General features: G+C 46.2%; 1 protein-coding gene across 1 annotated transcript in view; it reads left to right on the top strand.

Moving 5' to 3' along the window:
• The window catches only part of MELK (maternal embryonic leucine zipper kinase), a 196,000-nt gene that overhangs the window by 107,182 nt on the left and 64,494 nt on the right, over positions 1-24,324 (top strand). The window contains exons 12-13 of the mRNA XM_085641101.1: positions 4,999-5,121; positions 20,421-20,561. Of these exons, the coding sequence (XP_085497227.1) occupies positions 4,999-5,121; positions 20,421-20,561 (264 nt within the window). The remainder of the gene's footprint in view (positions 1-4,998; positions 5,122-20,420; positions 20,562-24,324) is intronic.

Genomic DNA, 24,324 nt, shown 5'->3' with positions numbered 1-24,324 from the left:
TAAGACCTTATGATACTCATGTATCCACCACTGATGCTGCCTAGTACCCGCAGACTACCAGATGATCCAGGGAATATTCCTCTCGCCAGCCAATTGCATTTCTGCCCCCTAACTGTAGAGTACCTTGCTGTTCTTTCCCCTACACGTTTGTGGGGCAGGCTGGACTGGCTGGTGTATTGTGCTTTCTAACTTATGATGCGAATAGTACACTGACTGTTTTTTTTTTTTTTTTTTTTTTTTTTACAGCAAGTATCTCTGTTCCCTGGACAGAAGAGGATGCATTGCATTCCCATAGGCTTCATCCTCTTCTGTTCAACCAGTAACAGTGCATTTGTTATCTGTAATTGTGGGGTCTGATTGACTCTAATGCATGTAGCATATTGATATTAGGTTCTGCATTGGCAACCTTAAGTCCTTGTTTAATTCACTACTTGAATGACCAGCCTCCAGTGGCTTTTTTACAATTAGTATGAGGCGTGGATGCTTTTCTGTCCAGATCAACCCTAGGTAGGCTGAAAGGGGCTTTGACTCTGGGGCTATGAATGACTGACAATGAGAAAGTATGTGTAAAGCGCATTAAACACCTACCAGCTTCTTGGCACCTAAAAAATTGATCTCTGCAAAAAAGAGTTGTCTTCTTAAAAAAAAATATTTAAGGGTAACAAACAATTCCATGGGGGAAGGGAATTCCTTAGGAAAGCCAAAGAACCCCGATGGCTCTTTTTAAATGTAAGTAAAAACAAATGGAAGTTTACAGGAGAATCACAACGTCCTGGCTGGAGAATAAACCGATAATTAACCTGAAGTATTAACCTGAACCATTACTGGCTGGGCGACAATGAACCAGTGAGTGAGTGAATGAATGAGAAATGGATTGGGAGGGCTGTGTCCTCGCCCAAGGTGTTTCTCCTCTAAAGCACTGACGTAGGAGACTCATTACGATGAAAAAGAACCACTGATAAGCCAGTAAAGCTAGCATTAGTGATTTTACACTTCTCGCTACAGGCCAGTTCCATTCTTTTTTTTTTATTTCATCCAAGAATGCCTAAGGAATCTGTCCTAACTGGCCTAATTGTGTGATGTATATAAATTGAATTTTGGAAGACCTTAACAGCGCTTTTATCGATGCGCAATTGGATATCAGCTTGCCAGGCTTTTGGGTGGTATTTTCCTGGCATTTATAGCCGCACAATTGCCAACAGCAGGAGCCCGATGCAGTAAGCTAATGCATTATAACATATTTGCTTGTTATTTTCTTTAAATCCTCTAGAACGCATCACAAACTGAGAATTTTATCTTTCGCAAACCACCTTCTCTGGAAAATCTCTCCTGAGATTGAGAACGGCAGTATTAGTGCCCTAAAGGCCATAGCCCTCCTGTTTACAAACTAAAAGACCAACAGCTCCCGAATACAGGCTAGCAGAGCTCAAGATGTGAGAAATTGCCATTACAGCACAAAGCTATTTAATGGACGAGTTTATGTATAGTTATCTATGTTTTGTAAAGCATGTGTTCACCCGGTCATGGTATTGTGGCACTGTTTGCGCGTGAGTGCGCCACAGACAGAACAACCACGAACAGCCATGTTTCTATTGAAATTGCAAGTGGCTTTAGTGAATAGAAGTCCAAATTAGAGTGGCCCAGGCTTGTGATGGGCTGTATATCTAGTCTGACAAACTAATGGGTCAAAACAAGAATCATATTTCCATGGTAGTGTCGCAGTGACTGACCTGAGAGAGAGAATTTGAAAATGTCACTGAAGTTTTGACGGTGTCGTCGTATGACTGATTAACTAGGCACCGCACATGGGCCGCTATGACATGGAGCATCATTAGCTTACATGGAAGTGTCCCCTACATGAGTGGAGAATGAAATTTGAGGGTCACCACTGGAAATGGTGTAGAGGGTGGACAGCAGAATCCTGTGCAACCAACCTAGCCCCAGGTAGGTTTTCTGATGAGGACTGAAAACAAGGGACCACAACACGTTGAGAATGTTCTCCAAGAAAGAAAGCAACTCGTGTAAGAAAGTGTGGCCTTGCACTGTTCACATTCAACCCAGTTCATGAGTCTTCCGGGACTGACACCACTGCGATTTCAGGGCTTATCCCATGTTTAAACCTGAAAGGTGTCCAAGATGTTTTTCAGTATAACTCAAGGGATGCATGTTTTGTGACATTTCGAGTGTTGTGTTTTTTAAAAGGTATTAGGGCAAGGGAGAACCAGAAGCCTTAAGGTGGTACAACAGTCTATCCACTTGCCTATTAAAAAGAGAAATGTGACTCTGCCATTAAAGAGGTTCAAAAGGCGCTTGTTTGAGATGTAGGTAATGGAGGGGGCTCAGTTTAATTCATTTTAGAGTTGTGCAAAAATTGCACTAATTACTAAGAAGGCAAAGTTAGCAATGATCCATGTTTTCACCTGGCACCCAGACAGATTAGCAAGTGTGTCACTGTCATACATCTGTATTCAAATGTTAGGGGTAAAAATATTATCTCCTTTTCTACTGAACCCAGTGGCACGGGCAGAGAGTTCAGTTGTCTTTTCTAGGCTGCTTCACCCCAGGTCCTAACACGGTCTTAACATTTCCCCTCGTTTTAGCTTTCTCTTGCAGTAAGTAACCTTTTCAATATGTTTTTTGAGGCAGGGGAATGGATACAAGTCCACAAGACACCAGGGTAGCTGATCTCTCTACATGTGAATAGTTACTTCATAAAGCAATTTACGAGAGAACAGCTGCATAGGTTTCATTACATAAAATGAGTACACCCCATTGCATCAGTGAAATTCCTAATGTATGAACATATTTCCACAGCACTATATAGATTGTCTCATGAAGACTGCTGTAGCAAACATAGGACAAATGAGTGGCTATTTTTACTTCCACCATGGCTGTCCATATTGTACCTAGATTAGGTAAATAATTACAGAGGGTTAGTCTAGATTTTGTCAAGAGTATCGGGGCATCTCTGAATAATTCATGCGGAAAATTGTGCTGGGTACATGTCTGCATTTTCTCTTCTGTAGGTTCGCCTCCCGATGGGAGGGCTATCACTCAAGACGACTGTCTTTTTGTGCTAATTCAATGTGTTTGTTGAGCATCTATTCTCTCCAGGTAGGCTCCTCAGAGTATTGAAGTCCAGTGGGGTGGTATGTCTGAATCCAAAAGAGTGCGGGTGCTGACGGCAACCTGGGTTCTCTCCGATGCAGGGCGCATCAGTCGTACTCATGTGCCACTGCTGCCGCTCCAGCATTTCACCACTGCCCAACTCATGGCCATGCATGTAGCAGCACCATCTTCACTGCTCATTCTAGATTAATGCACAGTGGATACCCATGAGCTTCCCTTGTTGGGTGAGTCTGAGTGCTGTGACGTAGCAGACCACGATGCACAGGAGGCTTCCCGCAAATGGTAAGCAACCCTTCGGGAGCGCCTGCAGCGCCTCCCAGGTTAGCTTGGGTGCAGTCTTGATGAGGTGTTTACTTCGATTATTGGTGGAGGGGGGAAAGGGCATCTATATCCGCTTTATCAAGTGCTGCTACAATCTGCAGTGTCACACTCTTTGTGAATGGGTCTTCTATCTGCGCTATGCTACACAATATCTGGGTGCACACAGAGAAGCAGCCTATGCTCATACTGTTGTATTATACGTTTTTGTTGGTGTTCTACAGATGCAAGAGGCCTTTGAATCATTCTGCTTCTACTACTGCTCTGATTTCTCCAGCCTCCCTTTATCTAAACTGAGACCACGCCTGATATAATGTGCCCCCGCTGAAACCGACGACCTCTTCTCAGAGGGAGGCCTAGGAGATTGGTGCAGCACTCTGTAAAACTGGTAAAGGCGCCCTTATTCCTCCCACTAATAATTCAGAGAGAGGTTTTTGTAACACTGACCTACTTTGGTGGCTTAGCTTCCCTTTTTGCCTCCTATGAATTCCATATTCGCAGCCGCGGTCCGTGCAGGTAACAGCGGTGGGGCCGGGTAAGGGGGGGATTTCGAGGGACGATGTTGAGGGAAAATGAATTATACATTTAATTTTCCTTATGCATCGTTCCTCGAAATAACCTCTCACCGGGTCCTACCGCCGTTACCTGCTCGGACCGCGGCTGCATACTCGGAATGCAAAGTGAATGAATGCTTAAATTGGATGCATTCTTCTGGAATTTGTTTTCCTTATTCTTGGAGCTGCCAACATAAAGCTCTTTCAATGTTCTCAGCTTGGTAACTGTTTTCTCCAGTTTGTTACTAGTAAGATGAGCATAAATAATGAAAAGTTACTCACCTGAAGCAATTTATATTAGACCCTAGGCTTGCTTTCTTGTTAGTGCCCATCTTTCCTGACTTGGCTGTAGGCTTACTGGTATTTCAAGTCGCTCTCTGTATTGCTAAAGTAGGAGTGAGGTGCCATGGTGATGTGGGAGATGGCTACATGCTATGTCACCCTGGCCTTACCCGGCTCAAACTGCTAAAGTCGTTTTTCCAGTGCAGTCAGTGGTCTAAATAATGCATTGGAAAAAGAGTCCTGCATTTTTTTTTTCTAACTTATCACAGAGCTGTTAACTTCTGTATGCTTTGATTGCTTTTGCGCCCAACGTTCTGGCTGTAAAATATTTTCTGGTACAGACAAATGCAAGATCAGTGACTTATCTAATGAAGCTTCTCAAGAAATGCTGCCTAACACATTACTGGCATGATATTTAAATGTGCTCACAAAATTGGCTTTTTCAGAGCCTTTGCTTAGCTTTCCCCGATTGTCTGTACTTATCTGTTAGGCCATTGTACCAATGCCTGGGTGATAAATGTATTGTATAATATGCTGCATAAACCATAAAATTGGTATATTGATTTTTAACGTAAAGAGAGCTAATACACAAATAGTTGTACACACACCAAAAGGCACTAGATTAAGAAATTACTACATTTGATTGCTTTATATCACAAGATGCTCATTGCATTTATGGCACCCAAAAACGTTGTATGCAATGGTTTGTTTCTAGTGGAATTATGACCAGACCACTGCAACCTACCTCCTACTGAAGTCCAAAAAGACCCGCGGCAAGCCTGTTCGTTTGATGGCACAAGCTGTCGTTTCTGATTATAGCACTGCCACTCCACTGATGGTAAGCGATTCTCCTGTTTCTTCACTGTTAAGATTGTGTGACTGTTACTATTTTTCGCATTGGTTTTGGAACATACCACAAATAAAAAATAGAAGGTTGCTACGACCTAGTGCAGATTTGCTTTATTCTTGTGATAACTCCTTTAATATCAGAAATAATCATAGGATAGCCTAGATGAATCCCTTGAGACCTACAACACATAGCAGGTACTAGCAAACTGCTTCAATGTTATCCCTTCTATATATATCTTTACTAACATTTGCCAAATGTTTAAAGCATTCAAGGTGGGGCAGTCGGCAAAATTAAAATGTTCCTTCGTCTCCTCTTCCAAGAATCACAGAATTGATGTAGAGACAAGATCATCAAGCAATCTGTTTTGTCTAAGAAAAGGAAGTGGAATTCTTTCAGTGAGTGCAGATTCTCTTCTCTCAGAGTGTATTTCCCTCGGAAGAAAGACTATCCGCCTTGTGCTCAACAAAATTCAAGACTTGTGAATTGCTAATACGTTTAGAAGGTCATGCCTCGAGCTTTCCCCCAGGAAAAAGCTCGGCATTCTCTCCCATCAAAACTTTAAAAGACACAACTGGAGCTCTTACAGGCACGCTGCTTCTACATTTGAAGTTACCAAGTTGCTACAGAGGGAGCGACAAAGACCAAGAGAGGCTTCGTATGTCAGTATCCACCTGAAGACTGTGCAGCAGAGCCAACTGAGGCATATGCAGGCTGAAACAGTCTTTCTTGATAGACACCTTTAATGTGGTAGCTCTGGCACAGATTATGGCGCCTTGCATTTAGGATACTGGTTAGCATTTGCAGCTTTCCAACATGCTTTTTCCACGTACTCTTTAGGAAGAAGCATGGATAATAGATGCAATTTGTCATGGAGATCGATAGTACCAACACAGTTGCCTCCACTATGGGGTGTTGTTGAAAGTGCTTTTCCACCTGCAGGGATTGCACTTAGAGCTTTTTTAATGACTGCCTTATTGAAGCACAAAAGCATGCAATGAGCGTGCAGCATCCTTCACAACTGAGACCCGTCCAAAACATTAAGAAATCAGTAAGATCCTTGCTTCATTTTATAGGATATTGGGCTACATGTACAAAGCATTTTTGAGGTCGCAAGTGGCCAGAATCCGGTCGGTTGCAACCGCAAAAATGCCTATAGGGATGTACAAAGCCCAAATTGAGATTCGGTGGCTTGTTACTGAATCGCAATTTGGGTTACGTGGTTCGATAATTAAGACCTATTTCCTTGAGTTAGAGGGATATTCCTATATCCTGGGAATCCATAAAAGCTGCCTTTGCTGGGGAATCCACTTTACAGGTAAAAAGTTAGTATTTGCATTTGAAATAAAACAAAAATGCAGGACTAGGTTTCCAAATGCAAACGAAAAACAAATTAAATGAGCTTCAAGTTACACAAATCTGAAAGTATTTCAATTTTTTGCCACGTGAACTTTGATTCTTCAATTTGATTGATCAATATGAATTGCATCAGCTGCCTGGCAGCTTTTTTAAACTGCTGTAGTTTGGCGTAGGCTTGTATTCATTGACGTTTTTCCTTGCGGGATATGCATGCACCACAAGTAATTGCTTTATTGACTTGGTACAACATATTTCAGAATTCAGCCAGGGTTTCTGGCTCAAAATCTTCTGACTGTGTATGATTTGCTGCTTCTGATTGATACTTCAAACTGCAGATTCCTCACCTTTCGGATATTCCACAGGTGCCAGACTGAATTAACACCGAAACTCCGGCGTGGTGCTGCACGGCTATTGATGGCTCGGAACTGCAAGGCAAGTGATCGGCAGAGCCACTTATAAATGCCACCCATGCGCTGACATCGGTTCCTTTCCTTCTGGACCATTTTTGGCGCTCTTATGGGTGCCTTTGGCCCAAGGATCCTCAGTGGTCCTCAGTTGGATTACTCAGTGAATCTGCCTGACCTGCTTGTTCCAGTCACGGGCCCTGTACCAACTCAATGCAGACTTATAACCATAACCTGCGTCGGTCTGACTGTCTTTGATGCTGGAAGGGAGTTCAGGGCTGGCTTCGGTGTCCGACCCTAAACTGGCTTAGAGCCAACTGAAGTCCCACTCCGAATCTCATACTGCACAACAGGTCCCAGAGGTTGGTCTGAGCCCTAAAGAGGTACTGGGCCAGTGACAGTCCTCTCCCAAGGTTTCTGCAGGTGCTGTTAGTACAAGGAGGCCACAAAGGGAGAGTAGACTTAAAAGGTGTAGAAAAGGGGAACAACGTTTAACGAAAAGAGGATGGGGGGAATTTGTTTAGGGAACTCTGCTTTTGTTTATCTCCCCACTTTTTGCCCCTTTTTTAGCTACTAGATGGCAGTTTTTGTGCTATGAGGCCGGCTAACCAGACCTCCGTGCCAGTGCTCCTCCCTCAGAACAAGGTGTCTAATTGTGCTACTGTTGACTGAGAACTTTAGCACCCATGTAAGTCCCTTTGTAAATGGTACCCCGGTTACCTAGGGCATGAGTGCTAAAGATGGTCCCAAAGGGCTGCAGCATATCTTATGCCACTCTAAGGGACTCCCACACAAATTCCGCCCATACTGCCATTGCAGGCTGCGTGACTTGGTGCAAACCACGAGTGAAAACCTGACACAGCACACTCCTGTGTGCCATGCCACAGTCACTGCATCAAATATATGTAAGTCACCCTTACAGCAGTCCTGTGACCCTAAGGCAGGTTGCATTATATTTTATATGAGGACATCTCTGCATGAGTAAATATGCCCGTGATGTCTAGTTCTATTGCTAGACGTTACAAAAGAGCAGTGAAGTCTCCTTAAGGTATGTACTGGGCATAGGTGAAAGCGAGTTCCCCAGCTACATATTAGTTTCACTGAAACCTATGGTGTTTGGTATCAAACACCTCATATTAACACACCCACACCGATTCCAGTGATGGATTTATTATATGCACGCAGAGGGTATCTTAAAGGTATCCCCTGAAGCTTACCATCTCTCTAGTGTGCTGGCTGACTGGTCCGGCCCAGCCTGACACTACAGACTAGTTTCTGACCCCCAGGGTTGAGAGTCCACGTTCTCAGGGGGTCTGGAACAATGCCTGCTCTGGAGAGAGATGTTTTACTCCTCCTCCAGGCTTCCCTCAGAGGTAAGTGGATGCCAACCCCCCTGACCAGTGCCTATTTGATACCAGGACAGGTGGGGGAAATTAGTAGTCCGAGTGGCGCGTCCATCCTCAAGCTAGTTCCACATATAAGTTGGCTACCTGATGTGGATATGAAATTTCAAGGTCTGCTATCTTGGTGATCGTAGGATTGGAAACTCTGGGACAGGGTTATGCCCACTTCTCACAGGAAGTGGTCATATAGGAGACGTATTGACCCTAGGGGCTAAGTAGCCCATTGGCTACTACCCTACACTCCCCTAACGCCACTAAATCTAGTATTTAGGGGAGCCCATGACAACAGGAAAAAAGATTCCTGCTAACCTAAGAACACCACTGAAGAGCCACGAGAAGCAAGGACTGCAGAGAAGCAACTGACTTGGCGACAGCCCTGCCGGCTTGTCTGCTGTTCCTCCCCCCCCCCCCCCCCCTCAGATTGCGCTAAAGTCATCCCGTCCTGCAGCTGCTGTGGCCTGTGAGGGCTGGCTACCTTCAACAAAGACCCTGGAACTCCAGGGGTGTAGCGGAGCTGCTTCCCTGCAGGCATTCCAAAAGAACTGTGAAGACTTCGGAACCCTGGCAATCCGACACAGGAAAGCACGACTGCACCTGTGCCCCGTAGCCCAAGTTGAAGTGGGCCAACAATGCCAGCGTGGTCCCTTGACCCTACAGAGACAAAGCCTACCTTGGGGTGTAGCCCGCAGTGGACTCAGCGCTATGGCCTGAGGAGAAGAGGACCAGAGGTGTCGCAACGTTCCGAGCATTGCGAGACCTGAGCCCCCTTGTTGGTTCAGCCTTACTGCTCTCCCAGTCCCAGCTTGCAGCCTTTTTGCAACCCGACAATTCTCCATACAAGTGAATGGGACACCTGATGGCCTAACACACCTCTGCACCCAGACACCGAGGTGGCCATACTCACCTTAAGTCCAGGAGATTGGTCCCGTAAGTTGCTGTGAAGTGCCTGAATGCAGTACATGTTTTTGTCTCCCAGGATAACATTGTGCTCCCAACGCTGAAAAGCACCTCTGCACCTGGCGGCCCACGGTGACTTGTTGCTGGCGTGCACCTTACCCCATACTTACCGTAAGTCCAGGAGACTGGTCCCGTAAGTCGTTGTGAAGTACCTGTATGCAGTGTATGTCTTTCCACTATAGGATACCAGTACTGCTTCAGAAAATTGCACTCTGTCCATTTTAAAAAATTTCTAACTCGAAAAGTACTTGCCTGATTCCGATCTTGCTATCTAAATTCATATAAAAGTATGTCATTTTTAGGTCACGTCTGAGCCAGCGCTTTAGCGCTGCTCTGGCAAGCGTTTTAGTGAGCGTGTTTTGGAAATGCTAACTAGAGGCTTTTTTCAGGCCTCCAGCTAGAGTGCATGTGCGCCGGGCGCTCGCACCATTTGTCAGCCTGCGTGACCACTTTTGCGGCTGCTTTTGATGTTCTCAGTGAGCCGCGCAGCCACTCTGAACATCAAAGCGGCTGCGAAAGTGCACACCATTTGCCAGCCTGCGTGCCTCTCTCCACCTTAGTGCGCGCGACGTGCCCTACCCCCCCACCCCCTTATTCCACTTCCTGCTTGTTTAATCTTTCAGTGCGAGGCGCGCGCCTGTTAAGATATGGGGCAGTACAAAAGGGGGTGGTGATGGACGGAGCATCAGAACCAATCGAACACTCACACCCAGTCAACAGATCTGGGTTTGATCCATCACCATTCTTTAGCCCACTCTGCCACCCCAGTTCAAACATGGCCATATGCAAATCAGTCTGACCCTGTGCCTCATGGGAACAGTCCAGCCCGAACTGCCAAGCCCTGCCTTCCCTGGACGGGAAACAAGCTTCCTAGGACCGGTTTCTGGCATTTCAGCCGTCTTCAGCCAGGCTTGCTTGAATCCAGTGGCAAAGTGAGCAAGGGACTCACGTCTGAGCATACCCTGCCAACTTATGGCGAACAAAGCAGTACAAAAGGGGGTGGTGATGGACGGAGCATCAGAACCAATCGAACACTCACACCCAGTCAACAGATCTGGGTTTGATCCATCACCATTCTTTAGCCCACTCTGCCACCCCAGTTCAAACATGGCCATATGCAAATCAGTCTGACCCTGTGCCTCATGGGAACAGTCCAGCCCGAACTGCCAAGCCCTGCCTTCCCTGGACGGGAAACAAGCTTCCTAGGACCGGTTTCTGGCATTTCAGCCGTCTTCAGCCAGGCTTGCTTGAATCCAGTGGCAAAGTGAGCAAGGGACTCACGTCTGAGCATACCCTGCCAACTTATGGCGAAAAATTTCTAACTCGAAAAGTACTTGCCTGATTCCGATCTTGCTATCTAAATTCATATAAAAGTATGTCATTTTTAGGTCACGCCTGAGCCAGCGCTTTAGCGCTGCTCTGGCAAGCGTTTTAGTGAGCGTGTTTTGGAAATGCTAACTAGAGGCTTTTTTCAGGCCTCCAGCTAGAGTGCATGTGCGCCGGGCGCTCGCACCATTTGTCAGCCTGCGTGACCACTTTTGCGGCTGCTTTTGATGTTCTCAGTGAGCCGCGCAGCCACTCTGAACATCAAAGCGGCTGCGAAAGTGCACACCATTTGCCAGCCTGCGTGCCTCTCTCCACCTTAGTGCGCGCGACGTGCCCTACCCCCCCACCCCCTTATTCCACTTCCTGCTTGTTTAATCTTTCAGTGCGAGGCGCGCGCCTGTTAAGATATGGGGCCGCAACACTTGTGTATTGCTGGGTCTGTCTGACCACATTTCAACTTGCACTAATGCAGCGCTGCCCTTCACATTCTCTTTCCACCCCCTCTCTGCCGCCTACGTTATATCTAAACCAAAACATGTATTGCAACCTGGAATTCAAGATTCCAGCTATAAATGCAAGGAAAAATTAATTTGGCTCTAGTCGTCATCCAGGTTGATTTGTAAATGTTTACGTGAGCTCCTTTCAAGCAGAGCATGGTGTAACACTACTTCCGATATGACTGCTGAATGTCATTTGTTTAAAAAAAAAAAAAAAGTCAACGTTTCTTTTGCATTATCCTGCCTGACTGGCAGGGAGTCAAATAAAAAATATCTAAACCAGTACACTCTCGTCGAAAACATGTTCTTAAATTCACGGAGTTTCACTTGTAATTATTTTTATCAGAAATGGGCCCTGCGTGAAAAATTATCGTAACTCTGTAGATAAACCATTTGCAAATAGATTCCTGTAGATTTTTTTTTATTTTTTTTAGGTTAATCCCTTGAGCCTTTGAAATCGCGTCTTCTTTCTTACATACTTGTTTTTTTTTCTCCTTATTACCAACATCCGGGAGACTGGATGTATTAGCACGGCACTTGCGGTATGGAACACTTAGCATTTATTTATGCAAGACACAATTACCTGTTTTTTTTTTTGTTGTTTTTTTTTTAAATCCTCAAAGTACCTTTTGAATTTCTCAATGATGCATATAATATCTCTTTAGTCCATGCACTACGACTGCGGAACCTAGGGTGCCATGGTGACGTAAGCCGGGTGGGCCATTTTAGGCGCAGTGCCCTACATTTTCATCTGAAGCATTCATTTTTAGGTCTGGGTAAAATACAGCTTATGGGGTCTTAGCAGTCTTATATAATACAAGGATTGGCATAGCCAATTAGTCTCGCTTTTGGGACCTTATAAGTATTTAGTTATGCAGCACAATATCCTTGGTGTAACAACATTAACTGTTGTATGGTTAAACACTTATAAGGCCCCAAAGGCGAGACCTATTGGCTATGCCAATGCTTGTTATAAATTGGTGTCAGATTTCTTTAAGTGTAGTCTCTCTTACTGACTTTGTGTGTGCAATAATTGCTTAGCACTACATTCTGATATGCCTACCTGCTCGCCCACACTACCACAAAAGAGAGCAATTGGGGTGTCATTTGTGCCTCTGTAAATACTTTGGGATTTGCCTGGAATCTTTGCACATTCTAACTCTTTGTGGCCCATTATATAAAGAGCCAGCTTCCTACAGTTTGTATTCAACCAGAGTCTGCTCCTGTACTACCACAGACCCATTCTTAGAGACTCCATTGTTTCTTTGGCTCTTCTTCTGACCCAGGTATGATATTGGGGGTGATGATTTACCCCTCATGAAACCCCTGCCACTGTTTTCCATCGAAGTTAAGCGTACTTGCAGAATTTTGGCAACCTGGATCAACCACTTATGAGCTTTTGCTTCTGTTAAGTGAAGCCTTCTCTGACTCCTTAATGGGTACCCAGATAAAACCCTGTTATTGTTCATCTGTGGCTAGGCTCGTAGCCAGATAACTATAGACTGGTGCGTGGTGCCCTTAATTTCCTCACTAATCATCCCCCACTTCAGAGAACCAAGTTGTGCAGACTTCCACCAGAAAGGTGAACACCAATTCTTTTCTAACCACCCCAAGATGAGTCCATTGAAGTCAGTCAAAGCAGTTTGTTTATTGGGCTGCTATGCACGAGCCCTCTGGGAAATGGACAGCAAGATCTTGCCTGTGGTCCTGGAAAATCTTGGGCCATCACTAGTTCAGACCTTTCAGGATGTTCAAGATGTGGCCAAATACGAGATTTCTGCTGGCCTTGACTCTACAATTCTCTGGAATGAGCAATTAGCACCAATATAATGCTTTGTTACCATGCATGCGATTTGCAGGTTTCTCTGGAGACGTTCTAAGAAAGTGGATTCTGCCCTGGACCTTTTCAAGGAAAGTAGAGGAGTGGCACGCTTATTGGGTCTTTTGGCCCCTACCTTAAGTTTCCTCACAAGTTTAGGAAATTTCGACTCTACACTAATGGGCTGGCGTATAGACAACACCTGACTCTCCATACCCTGTTGCATTTGCCCCAGTTATTTCGAGATCAGAGATGTGGATATGGGCGCAGGTCACCAAGGCACCAATCCCCTTCCCTTGCTGCAGCAACTAGCATTTAGAGGTGCACATCCACTCTGTGGGAGGCAGGATCCAGCAGTTTTCTTCCAGGGTGGTGATACATTACATCCGATAGATGAATCCTCCAAATTCTTCAGCATGGCTGTGCCCCACTTTTTATTTCTGTCCTGCTGCACCTTCTTCTCATACTAGAGCGAAACTCAGAGGAGCACCTGTCCAATCTGTTGCTAGAAGTGCAAGCTCTACTCTCCAAAAGAGCCATCATGTGTGTTTGCCCAGTCTTAGAAATGGTATGGGTTATTAATCTGGCTGTTTAATCATGCTAAAGAAGGATGGAGGCCATCGGCCTATCTTGGATATATGCCCTCTGAATGCCTTCCTGGAGAAGGACTACTCGGAAATGCTTACCCTGGCCCATATTCTGTCTGCTGTGGACACAGGCAACTGTATGGTATCTCTGCAGGATTCGTATTTTCATATACCCATCTTGCATTCCCACAGACGTTATCTGTGTTTTCAAGGTCGGACAGGAGAATTTTCAGTTTGCTGTCCTCTGTTTTGGAATCTTTGACGCCCCTCGGCTGTTCGCAAAAGTGAAGGCGGTGGTTGCCTCTTATCTTCGGAGGGTGGTGATACCAGTTTCCCTTACCCCACATGACTGGCTGTTGAAGGTGAGTTCACCCCAGTCATAGCCTTACTCCAGATAGCAATGAACCTCTTGACAAGGCTGGTGTTCTCGATCAATGAGACTAAGTTGCACCTTACTACATCACAGAGACTTCCCTTCATTGAGGCTGTCTTGGATACAGTGCAGTTCAGTGCCTTTCCTCGGTTTTAATTAATTCAGGGCATTCAGCTATGATCCCGATGTTTCAGCTTTGATCCAAGATCTCAGTAAGAGCAGCTATGAAATTTATTGAAATTTTAAAGCCTCCTGTATCATCTTCCTTGACTTCTCCAAGTTGCATATGTGGCTATGCAATGGAATCTTTGGTTCCAATGGGCTCAACAGCCAGGAAATCTGGCTGATTCCATTCAGATTGTGCAGATGATCAGAAGTGTTGTCTGGCCACAAATGGACCTCTCCCTTCCCCTCCTAGTGATGACAAGATGCAACACTGCTGGGTAGGACAGGCCATCTGATGGAGATCAGAGGACTCCATATCAATCTGTGCGAGTTATGGTCCATTCGTCTGGCATTGATGGCCTTCCTGGCATCTATCAAAGGGAGCTGGTGCAGGTTCCTGAGGGCAACCCCACCGCCTAGTGGTACTGCAGCAAGCAAGGCAGAGTGGGGTCCTGGGTTCTGTCAGGAGGTTCTTTTTTAGGTCTCGCCAGCGTAGGCTGCGTACATGTGTAGTCTCGCTGGCGAGATTTAACGTTTTGGGCTTTAAGCCCCGCCCCTCTTTCCCATTGGCCGGCATCACCGTTTATGCTAAACGGCGGCCAGCCATTGGGAAAAAGCTGTTGGTGACTTTTTCGCTCTGCTTTTTGAGCCGTCCCACTTGGACGGCCTCGCCTGCTTTCCTTCTGCTGCATAATGTTTCTTATCTTTATGGGGCCAAACACATGGCCCCATAAAGATAAGTAACCTTTTAGCAGGCGTGGCCGTCCAAGTGGGACGGCAGAAAAAGCTAAACGAAAACGTCATGGCGAGCGCTTGTTCAGCGTATGTTCCTCAGAAATGCTCACTGTGCCCCGCCCCTCATGTCCCTATGCCGCTGTCCTCGGTGTAAATGCGCCCCCAGTAGATGTCCCATTGCATGCCTTTTTCTTTCTTTCTCTTTTTACTCTTGCACCCACCCCGACTCTGGCCTTCATCCGTAGGCTGTAGCTCCTCAAAGCACGTCCCTTTAGTTAGCGCTCTCTGCGCACTGGACCCCCTGGTGGGGGTCTATGACTGCGCCTGATGCTCTCCACGAAACCATCCTTCGGCTTGCGGCCCAGCAGTTGTTGCTCTTCGTACCTCACGCTGTCCTTCCTGTTCGCTGCTGACCCTCATTAAGCCACTGTCCCCTTGGTTTCTGACCCTCCCTGTGCACCCTCCCCTCCGTATGCCAGCGGCCTGCATTACGCCACTGCCCGCCTCGTGTTATACCCTCAGAATACCACGCTCCCTCCACCACAGCCCATGCTTGCGCTCCCAGGCTGCAGTCTCGTGCCGAACCCTGGGCTGCGGCACCATGGCTCCCTGCCTGCGGCTCCTCAAGATGCCGCAGCCCTCAGCCTGACCCCAGGAAGCCACAGAGGCACCTCGGTGTACCCCCACACCATCCAGTGTGCTCCTGAACACGGCCTCTGCCCCTCAGGACACCAGCCACCTCCCTCAGACTGCGGGCCTCCGTATACCTCTCCTGAGGCCCTTAACAGACCCCCGGCACTGCGGCCTTTGGTATCCCCCTTCCTGGATGAGGCCCCTCAATGTGCCTTATTTGCGATCGCTGAAAGAGCCCCCGAAGTTGGTCCCCACAGCATACTCCCTAGAGTCTGACACCCGGTGCCACTGTGCCATCAGCAGAGCCGCTGCCTCTCAGCATGACTCCACCCGCCCCTTGACGCAGGGGCGCCTCTGTATGTTTGTTTTGTTGGCCCAAGGATGCCACCCATGTTACGGCTTTCACGAAGTTCATCCTATGATGGGCACCTCACTTCGCGCCCTCAGCCCGTGACTCCTCGGTAGGCTCTACCAGCCCATTACTTATCAGCATGCACCTCAGCCTGTGGCTCCTCAGTATATCCCTCCGCCTGTGACTCCTTAGTATGCCCTTCAGCCTGTGGCCCCTGAGTATGCCCCAAAGCCTGAGGCTCCTCAGTACACCACAAAGCCAGTTGAACCTGGCTATACCCCTCGGCCTGTGGCTCCTCACTATACCCCTCATCCTGTGATTGTTCAGCATACCCCTCAGCCTGTGGTTCCTCAATATACCCTTCAGCCTGTGGTTCCTCGGTATACCCCTCAGCTTGTGGCTCCTCCTTAAGCACCACTAATCCAAGAGATGGCTCTTAGTGGACGCTTATGTTATGCCCCCGTGGACGCCGCATATAGACGGACGTGCCTCACTATACCCATCATTATGCGGTCTTTAGCGCTAAGACCCCGGTAGCATGCGTTCTGGCCCTCAGTGCGCCCATTGCACGGGCCCAGAACCCCCACCTGCGCACATAAGTAACCCGCCTCCTCCACCCTCGTTACCTGCTTCTCCAGCGACTCTTTTCCGCACTGGGGGCCCTTGCCCGGGCCCCCGTGCTCGCAGACGCTGCCCTCCAGCAGGTTAAGCCCGGAGGGCCGGGCCCTCGGTTCAGTCTCGTAGTAGAAGAGCATGTTCTGCAGCAGCGAGAACCACTTGCAGTGCCATATGATGTTGTCCGAGCTCCGCTTGCTGAGGAAGCCGTGGCGGCTGCCGTCCTTCTTGGCCAGCAGCCCTAGGTAGGTGACATGAGCGTCATTTAGCATATCGTTCAATGTATTTAAATGTGTGTGTGTGTGTCTGTTACATCATATCTCCCCTCAAGACCCCGTTTGCTGCCGCTCTCCCCTGATGCTCTCTTTGTGCCTCAATGCAGATTTCACGTGAAGCTCCGCTTTGGCCTCGCTGCTGCGCTCCAGACCCTCTCCCGGAGCCCCCTCGATGTCTCTTGCTTCAGGTATCCCTGCCTCGCAGGTGCCGTGTTGCCGGTGATACAGGCGCGCAGGCTCCGGATTTACCTCTCAGGACTGTTTCCAATTTCCTCACCCCTAGGCCATTTCTTCGTTTCTCTGTCACTGTTTTGGAAAGTGGGTGGTGAACCTCACTTCAACCAGAGGGAGAGTTGCATGCCCAAGAGCACACTGCCGATCATGGGTGAGCATGCATTGACCTCGGAGTGTATTGTGTAGACCACGGTCTCTTAGGTTTATAAATATAGGGCATTAGCTATCATTGATAGCTAATGCCTTGTATTTATAGCCTATCAATAGTGCAGCAGGTGCAGTGGATCTGGGGCCTAGGGGGTTGTGGGCCCCCATCACCCAAATCAGTGGCTGTTTTTCGTATTAAACCAGTGAACGGGAGGCCCAGTTTCATGCCTTGCACTGGGTAAATAGCAGGCCGTTGTGTGAATACTGATGTGAACCCTCTCCAACCTTATCCCTGGACTGGAAAGGCTGCAGGTAAGTGCATGTGTCATATCTGAGCCTGTTGACTGCACACTGCCAGCTCAGCATCCTAGTGTGCAGTGGATACCCACGTGCATGCAACACCAGTCAACCAACATCCCCAACTGGTTCGACAGGAAGCATCCATTTTCTTGTTGGCTGTGCTTCTGGGTCCCAAGATGGATGCTGGACAGGTGGGCGACGGGGAGGGGTTCATTTGAACAGTACCCAGGGCCCAGGCTAGAACTAAGTGTCACAAGCTAACTTGGATGATGGGGATCTCTAGACCTATCCGGGCAGACTCTATGGATAGAGCCAGATGGTGCAGTCAAAAGCTCGAAATTAAAAAAGGAAAACAGAAAGATGCAAGCAACAAGTTTGCAAATCAAAAATCCTAACACAACATTTTAATTCCTCCCAAATAGTTGCATGCCGGCACACAACCCTCTCCAAAACATTTTAGCATGGACAACCTTGTCAGAAGAAGCAAATAGGCACACAGTGTAGGGCAAGCTGTGCAAACATGAACATAAGGCGTGGAAGCAGTTAGCTAACCAGACCGAAAAGAGAAAAACAAGCATTAAAAATGCAATAGGTCTCGCCTTTCATTAAGTTAAAGCCATTTGCTTTGCTATACAATACCATTAGCAAAGCAAATGGCTTTAACTTAATCAAAGGCGAGACCTATTGCATTTTCAATGCTTGTTCTTTTTTAGAGTAGTCTGGAGCGTCTGAGCATTTTCCTGGTTGTGAACCACCTGGCGGCATCCTTTAATACTAGGGTGCACAAGCTGAGCCATCTGCATATGGCGGATCATGACTGGTGTCTGCTTTCCAAGGTAGCGCAGGGCATCTTCGTGCAGTGGGAAGAACCCTGGCTAGATATTTTTGTCAATGTCGAAAATGCAGTCTCCACGGTTTTGTGCACTGGACTTTCTGCAGAGAGACTCGCTGGGAGACCTATCCTGGATCGGAATGTGGGACTCCTGTATCTTTTCTATCCCTGGCCGCATATTCTGAAGAGTGTGATACCAGAAACATCTAAAGCAAAAAGAATTATTGATGGACAGAATGCACAACAATGTCATACATTCACCCCAGTACAGAGATCTGGGCCTAAATCCATCGTTTGTTTGCTCACCATGCCACCCCAGTTTAGTCACCTGGCCATATGCAAATCAGTCTTGACCCTGTGCCCAATGGGAACAGTCCAGCCCGAACTGCCAGGCCAGGTCCTCCCTGGACTGGAAACAAGCATCCTAGGACCAGTTTCAGAAACATCTAGGCATGAGCTGCTGCCCACTGATCAGGCTTCCACTTCATGTGAATTATCAGTTGCAGCAGAAAAGCAAGGTTTTTCACTGAAACTTGTGCAATCTACAATTCCATGTGTGGAAATTAAGTGGCAGCAGTTAACTGCATTTAATCTGATACCCTAAGTTGTGGCTCTCTTTCTTGCTGCTAGGAACTTTACACAAAGTCCACTTGCGCCTGACACTGGGACATATTTGTGGCCTTTGTAGATCCCCAAGACCGACCCTTTGCAAGCTAGGTGGGACTATGTTTTATTGTTTGTTTTGTCTTTGCCCAGCAAGGCCATGCAGTGGGCAATATTGAAGGGTATTTGTTGGCCTTTTTGTGTTTACCGAACCAACGTTCCTTGTTTAGATCACCTGTTATGATGCAATTTCATCATGGTTTGCAATATGTTCCCTCCCAAACCATTTGTGATGCCACAGTGGAAACATTACTTGGTCTTGACATTTCTCACGTGTACACCTTTAGTGCTGATGCACAGCTGTTTGTTGCGTCTTCTGACTCCAAAGGCTATCTTTTTCATTGTGATCACTTTAGCTCGCTGCATGAGTTAACTTCAGGCAATGTTGGTGTAACTGCCCAACATCATCTTTTTGCTGGACAAACTGGTGCCTAGGGCTCGGACGGCTTTATTGCCTAAAGTTGTTACGCCTTTCCAGACTGGGAAATTCATCAGTGTGTGTTATTTGCCCTCATGACTCCTCAAAAGAGGAATAGCGATTCCGTCAATTGGACCCTCAAAGCGCTTTAACTTTTAACATTGATTTTTGCCAGGGACCAACTGGTGAATGGTCAGCTTTTTGTTGGGTTTTCTGGGGTGAAGAAAGGTAAGGAGTTGTAGAAGAGGACCTTGTCAAGGTGGATAGTCCTCTGGCATTAAGATCTGCAGTGGCCAAGATGCAGCCTTCGAAGGTCTGAGAGCCCATTACACCAAGGATAAGGCTGCTGGCACTACCAGTTCTTAACTTCTGCCAGGCTGGGATATGGGGGTTGGTGCACATATTCACAAAGCACTACTCCCTAGACACCCAGGTCCTTCAGGAAGGTAATTTTGCGCCCTCTGTCTTAGAGGACATTCTCTTCTCTTCTACAGGAAAGGAATCTGCAGTTAGAAGTATCCATCAGAAGAACAAGTTGCTTATTTACAGTATCACTCTGTCTGGTTGATAGTTTGATCGGATTCCCCACTGCCCTGCCACCTCCCCGTTCGGTGGAGTGGTTTTTTGATCATCTAAAAAGGTCCCAAGTTGGAGACCTGCACATTGCATTGGTACCAACATTTATTTTTAATACTCTTTGTCTGAAGGTGAGGAAATAGTTGGTTTTTTTTGTTTGTTTTTTTTTTAGTTTTTTTTTTGCTGGCAATATTAATGCTGATTGTAGCGGGCTGAATGTCAGTGAAGAGGCAACCAAGTATCCCTAGACACTAGTTGCCTTGTGGGTCATCACCAGTATAGGCCCTCATGTATACTGTTCAAGTTAGAGTAAGTTGTTTTTTTTTAATTATCACAAGTTGTGCCACTGTAAAACAAACAATATTTAATTAGCTACCTGGTAATCCGTACTGAAGGAATGTGGTGAACTTCCTTTTGTTATTGGACATGGCCTCCATATTGCAATACAATGTAAAAGGCACCGACTGAGACGGTCCTGTCTGATTTGCCAATATGTGCATTTAATTACCATAAGGTTTTGAATAAGGACCGTTTGAAACGGTTATGGCTAGAAACCTTTTCTGTCTTTTTTTCGTATTCAACTAAATGTGCTTTTTTCTCTACTATACATTTTTTACTAGTCCAAAAAGAATCTCCACTTTGATATTGATGGAAGTGAAAGTCCTTATGTTTTTGGATCCATGGACTTTGCAGACTGTGACTTTTATGAAGACTACCCATTTTCTGGTCTCATGCCTCTTACACCAATTATCATTAATGAGGTAAGCTTTACACACTATACAGTGGTTGGACTATTCGAAATAAAATGTGCATAAATGTCGATGTAAAACTTATGAATTATCCCAAATTTCCAAATGTTTTTACACAATGGCAGTGTCTACCCAAGTAGTAGGCTACCAATTTACTTGGGTTCAAGGTCATAAAATTTAATCTTATGGTATCCATTTACAACAGAAGTGCCATATTTTGTCTAAATTGCAACTTGTCAACTGACAAAATGTGTTGTCTCAACGCTGAAAATGCTGTATTATCTATTATGTCATTTATTATAATTACTGTAAGAAGACCTGAATCAAACGATCTTAAGATGCATTGTAAGCAGTAAGCTGATTAATCTCTTCATTGAGTATAGCATGCTATTTAAACTTTTAGGGGGAAAAAAAGAGAAATAAGGTTAAATTCACGGGATTTGTTGCATAATCGGAAATGTTATTTTCTCGCCGTCACTTTTTCTATGGATGTCCGTTCTTTTTTCAAGATACAACATAAAAAAAAAAGCTGTGGTAAGCAAAGTTTAATAATCCAAATTAATGCAAATAGGAGTGCCAAAATCAATGCTGTAGAATTTGTAGACCATCTACTGGTTTAAAAAAAAGAAGAAAATCCAGATCAAATTCTACAGTCTATGGTCGTGGAAATTGCTGTCCAATGCGCTAACTCCAGGATCGTCAAGAGTGCACTCCTCCTTCCGAGTCCCCTTCCATCATGAAACATGCAGTGGTGTATTCTGATGAGACTGAAGCACTCCCTCATCACTCTTCTGCCCTATTCCCTATTTATTTTTATATGTATGTTTATTTTTGGGACAATATATACAAGTTGAAATTGTATTGCAACTTTGTATCCCTAGTCATGCTCGGGGATAGCAGGTTCTTCATGCTGCTGATCTCTCAGTTTGGGTGCCTGGACTAGGCTCTCCACCACCTGCTTCACCAACCTGCCATTACCTGTCCTGCTAGGTACTCTTAAAAAGTGGCTACTTAAAAAAAAAAAATCTTCAGTTGAAAGATCCTGAACGATTCCCCTGAACATATCTTAAAGATGTCCGAATGTATGTAGGCAACGCTTGCTCACAGGGAATTAAGCCTACTTGTCCTTGAAACGGTAGCCATGTCCTGCTACCTCAATGGTACCATTACACTGAATTTTGGACCAATATTGCTAGCCACACAAGTTGGAAGGGAGCTTTCCCTCCAGGCGTGTTAAGTAGACTCTTGTCCCCAAAAGGCTTTTGGGTTCCCCCTTTTGTTTAAAAAAAATTAATATTAAAACCTGCAATGTTCTGTAGTCCCTTGGCCACAGCTGCTTGGCCTCCTGCTCTTCTCGTTGAATCTTCTAATGGTACAGTTTCTCCTTTTAGATGATGAGCCAGTTCTTTATAGTTGCAAGTTTGGTTACAGTCCTTTCATACGCTGTAAAAAGCATGGAGAATTACATCCATTGCCGGCCATTGATCTCAACCAGTTTGCTCAAGTTCGTTCCCATAGAAAAGTTAAAGGGTCTGACTTTTGTTTGTTCAGGTGGTGATTCAACAAAGGTATTCATCCTTATCTGATGTCCTCCAGGGTGAGCACAATTAAACCCACCCAGCAAGACCACTACCAATTTTTTTAACTTATGGCATGAGATATTTGGATGGGAATGTCCCCTGCATAATAGACGGGAGAAGCCTGACTGCTTGTAAAACTGGTATGCGGACTTTTGGCGTGACCCTGACATCATGCTGATCTAGTGTGTGCGCAAAGGCTAAGTCTAACCTTGGTAATGTGAGGGCTTGACCTTGTGGGGTGCTCCAAGCATGTCTTTCTTGTGGGCAGGTTACTACTGCCCTTGCCTGGGGTGAGACTCATGCGGTAGTGCCAGCGTATCATGCTTTTTAAATCTTTCTTGTGAACAGACCATTTTCTGTGTTTGAGAGAGTATCATCTACTGACCTTTCACGTAAAACTCCACTGTTTTCTGAGGCATAGGATCTTGCTCTGACAACCTGCATGCCTGTGGAGTGCTTGGATGTGTTGTGTGTATGTATATTTGTTTCTGTGTGTGTGTGTGTGTGTGTGTGTGTATGTGTATATATACATATGTATTTAGTAGTAAGGCACTGTGGTATAACGCAAAGTTAAGTATGCACTTTCCGCTGGAAGGGCTGAGAGACTGACTAATGCGCTATGAAACTGGCCTGCTGAAAGAGGGTAGTGTGTGCCTTGCCCTGCATCAGGAGAGACTGTCAAGGAGGAGAAGTCTAGTGCGTTTTCGGTATGAGGAGCACCGAGAAAGCGAGCTACAACAGAGTGACATGTGGAGCGATCCTCGCTCTGAGCAGTTCCCATGTGAATAGCACCTAGACTAGTGAACCCAAATAGCACTGTTTCACGTTAATCCGCCATGAAAAACTGGTGCTGCTGATGTCTGGAAAATGAGTCCTGTTGAAGCAGAAGATGCTAATTGGGCCTGAGACCACCACTGCTGAAGGGGTTGCATCCTGGTTGAGGAGGACCCAATACTGGAATTGCTGAACCACATCACCCGTATGCACCTGGCTGAGAGAGCACCACTGCCTAAGACTAGTTCTGGTGTGGAGTCCTACCACGCGGACTTTATTCAGCGCCCCCTGTTGCAATGCAGGGTCATCACCGTGGCCACAGAAGCAGTAAAGGCACTGCCTCCAAGTGGAGTACGCAAACCACAGCTGCAATGCTGCTAGAACTGCAACATCCGGTAAAAGGGGGCTCCGAGTGCCACATCGACTTGAGTTTGTTGTCTGAGTGGACACAAAGAGTAAAAAACAGAGTTACACTGTTGGTCTGTGGGGGTAACTTATATTAATGTGCACCTGTGCTTAATCAATGGCTACGCCCACAGTATATTGAGATTTCAGTAATGAGATATCTCCAGTAGCTGAGCTAGAATACTGGTAGCGTCTTAAAGAATCGTAATTCTGATGGATCCTGCTAACTGCAGATTACTCACCTTTAGAATACCCCTACGTGACAAACTGAACCCTGAAGCTTTTTCAACATAGCCTCTGCGTTCCAGCAGGCGGTAGTGTGTGTCTGTCAACTCTTTTCCAACCTGGAAGTGCCTGGAGCTACATATAGGTGCCACCTAACTGCTGTGACGTTCTTTCCTTTCTTTTCATGCCTTCTTTTTTTAAATGTGTATTTTTGACATTTCTTTCGAGCAGAACATCATATACTGCTTACTGGAGCGCTCTTTACCATAATGCTGTTTCAAAATTGCCATTGCTGTGCAGAATAACACACAAATATATACATTGTTAATTCCACCTAGTGCAGTCAAACTGCTATCTGATTGTCAATGTCCTTAAATGTAACCTAACCCCAACCCCCCACCCCCCCCCCCCTCTCCCTGGCACCTGTCTGTACATATTTTCGCCGTATCCCACGTTCTACCACCCTTTGACCTTCATATCATCCTCATAAAGACACTCAAACGTTTCCTCACCCCAAGTTGCCACCTGGTCTCTCACCCCAGTATGGGCTCACCTCTTTCTATTTTCCACCAATTGACTCTTTTGACCAGTGGGTCCTTCACGGGGTCTGGCATCGGGAGGGTCAGTTGAATCTGTATCATGGCTTCCAAAGTGATCAGATTGTCTGCCAACTTTTCATCCCATCGTACCCTCCTCGTGCACTTACACCACTCCACCCCACTCCAGTATATCCCTTCGCCAGTCCTGCACTAGATTGGGCCTGAGGCTCAGCCATTTTTAATGGCAATACA

Source organism: Triturus cristatus, chromosome 2_2 (assembly GCF_964204655.1).
Source record: "Triturus cristatus chromosome 2_2, aTriCri1.1, whole genome shotgun sequence".
Classification (NCBI taxonomy): domain Eukaryota; kingdom Metazoa; phylum Chordata; class Amphibia; order Caudata; family Salamandridae; genus Triturus; species Triturus cristatus.
This window is presented reverse-complemented; position numbering and strand designations above follow the sequence as displayed.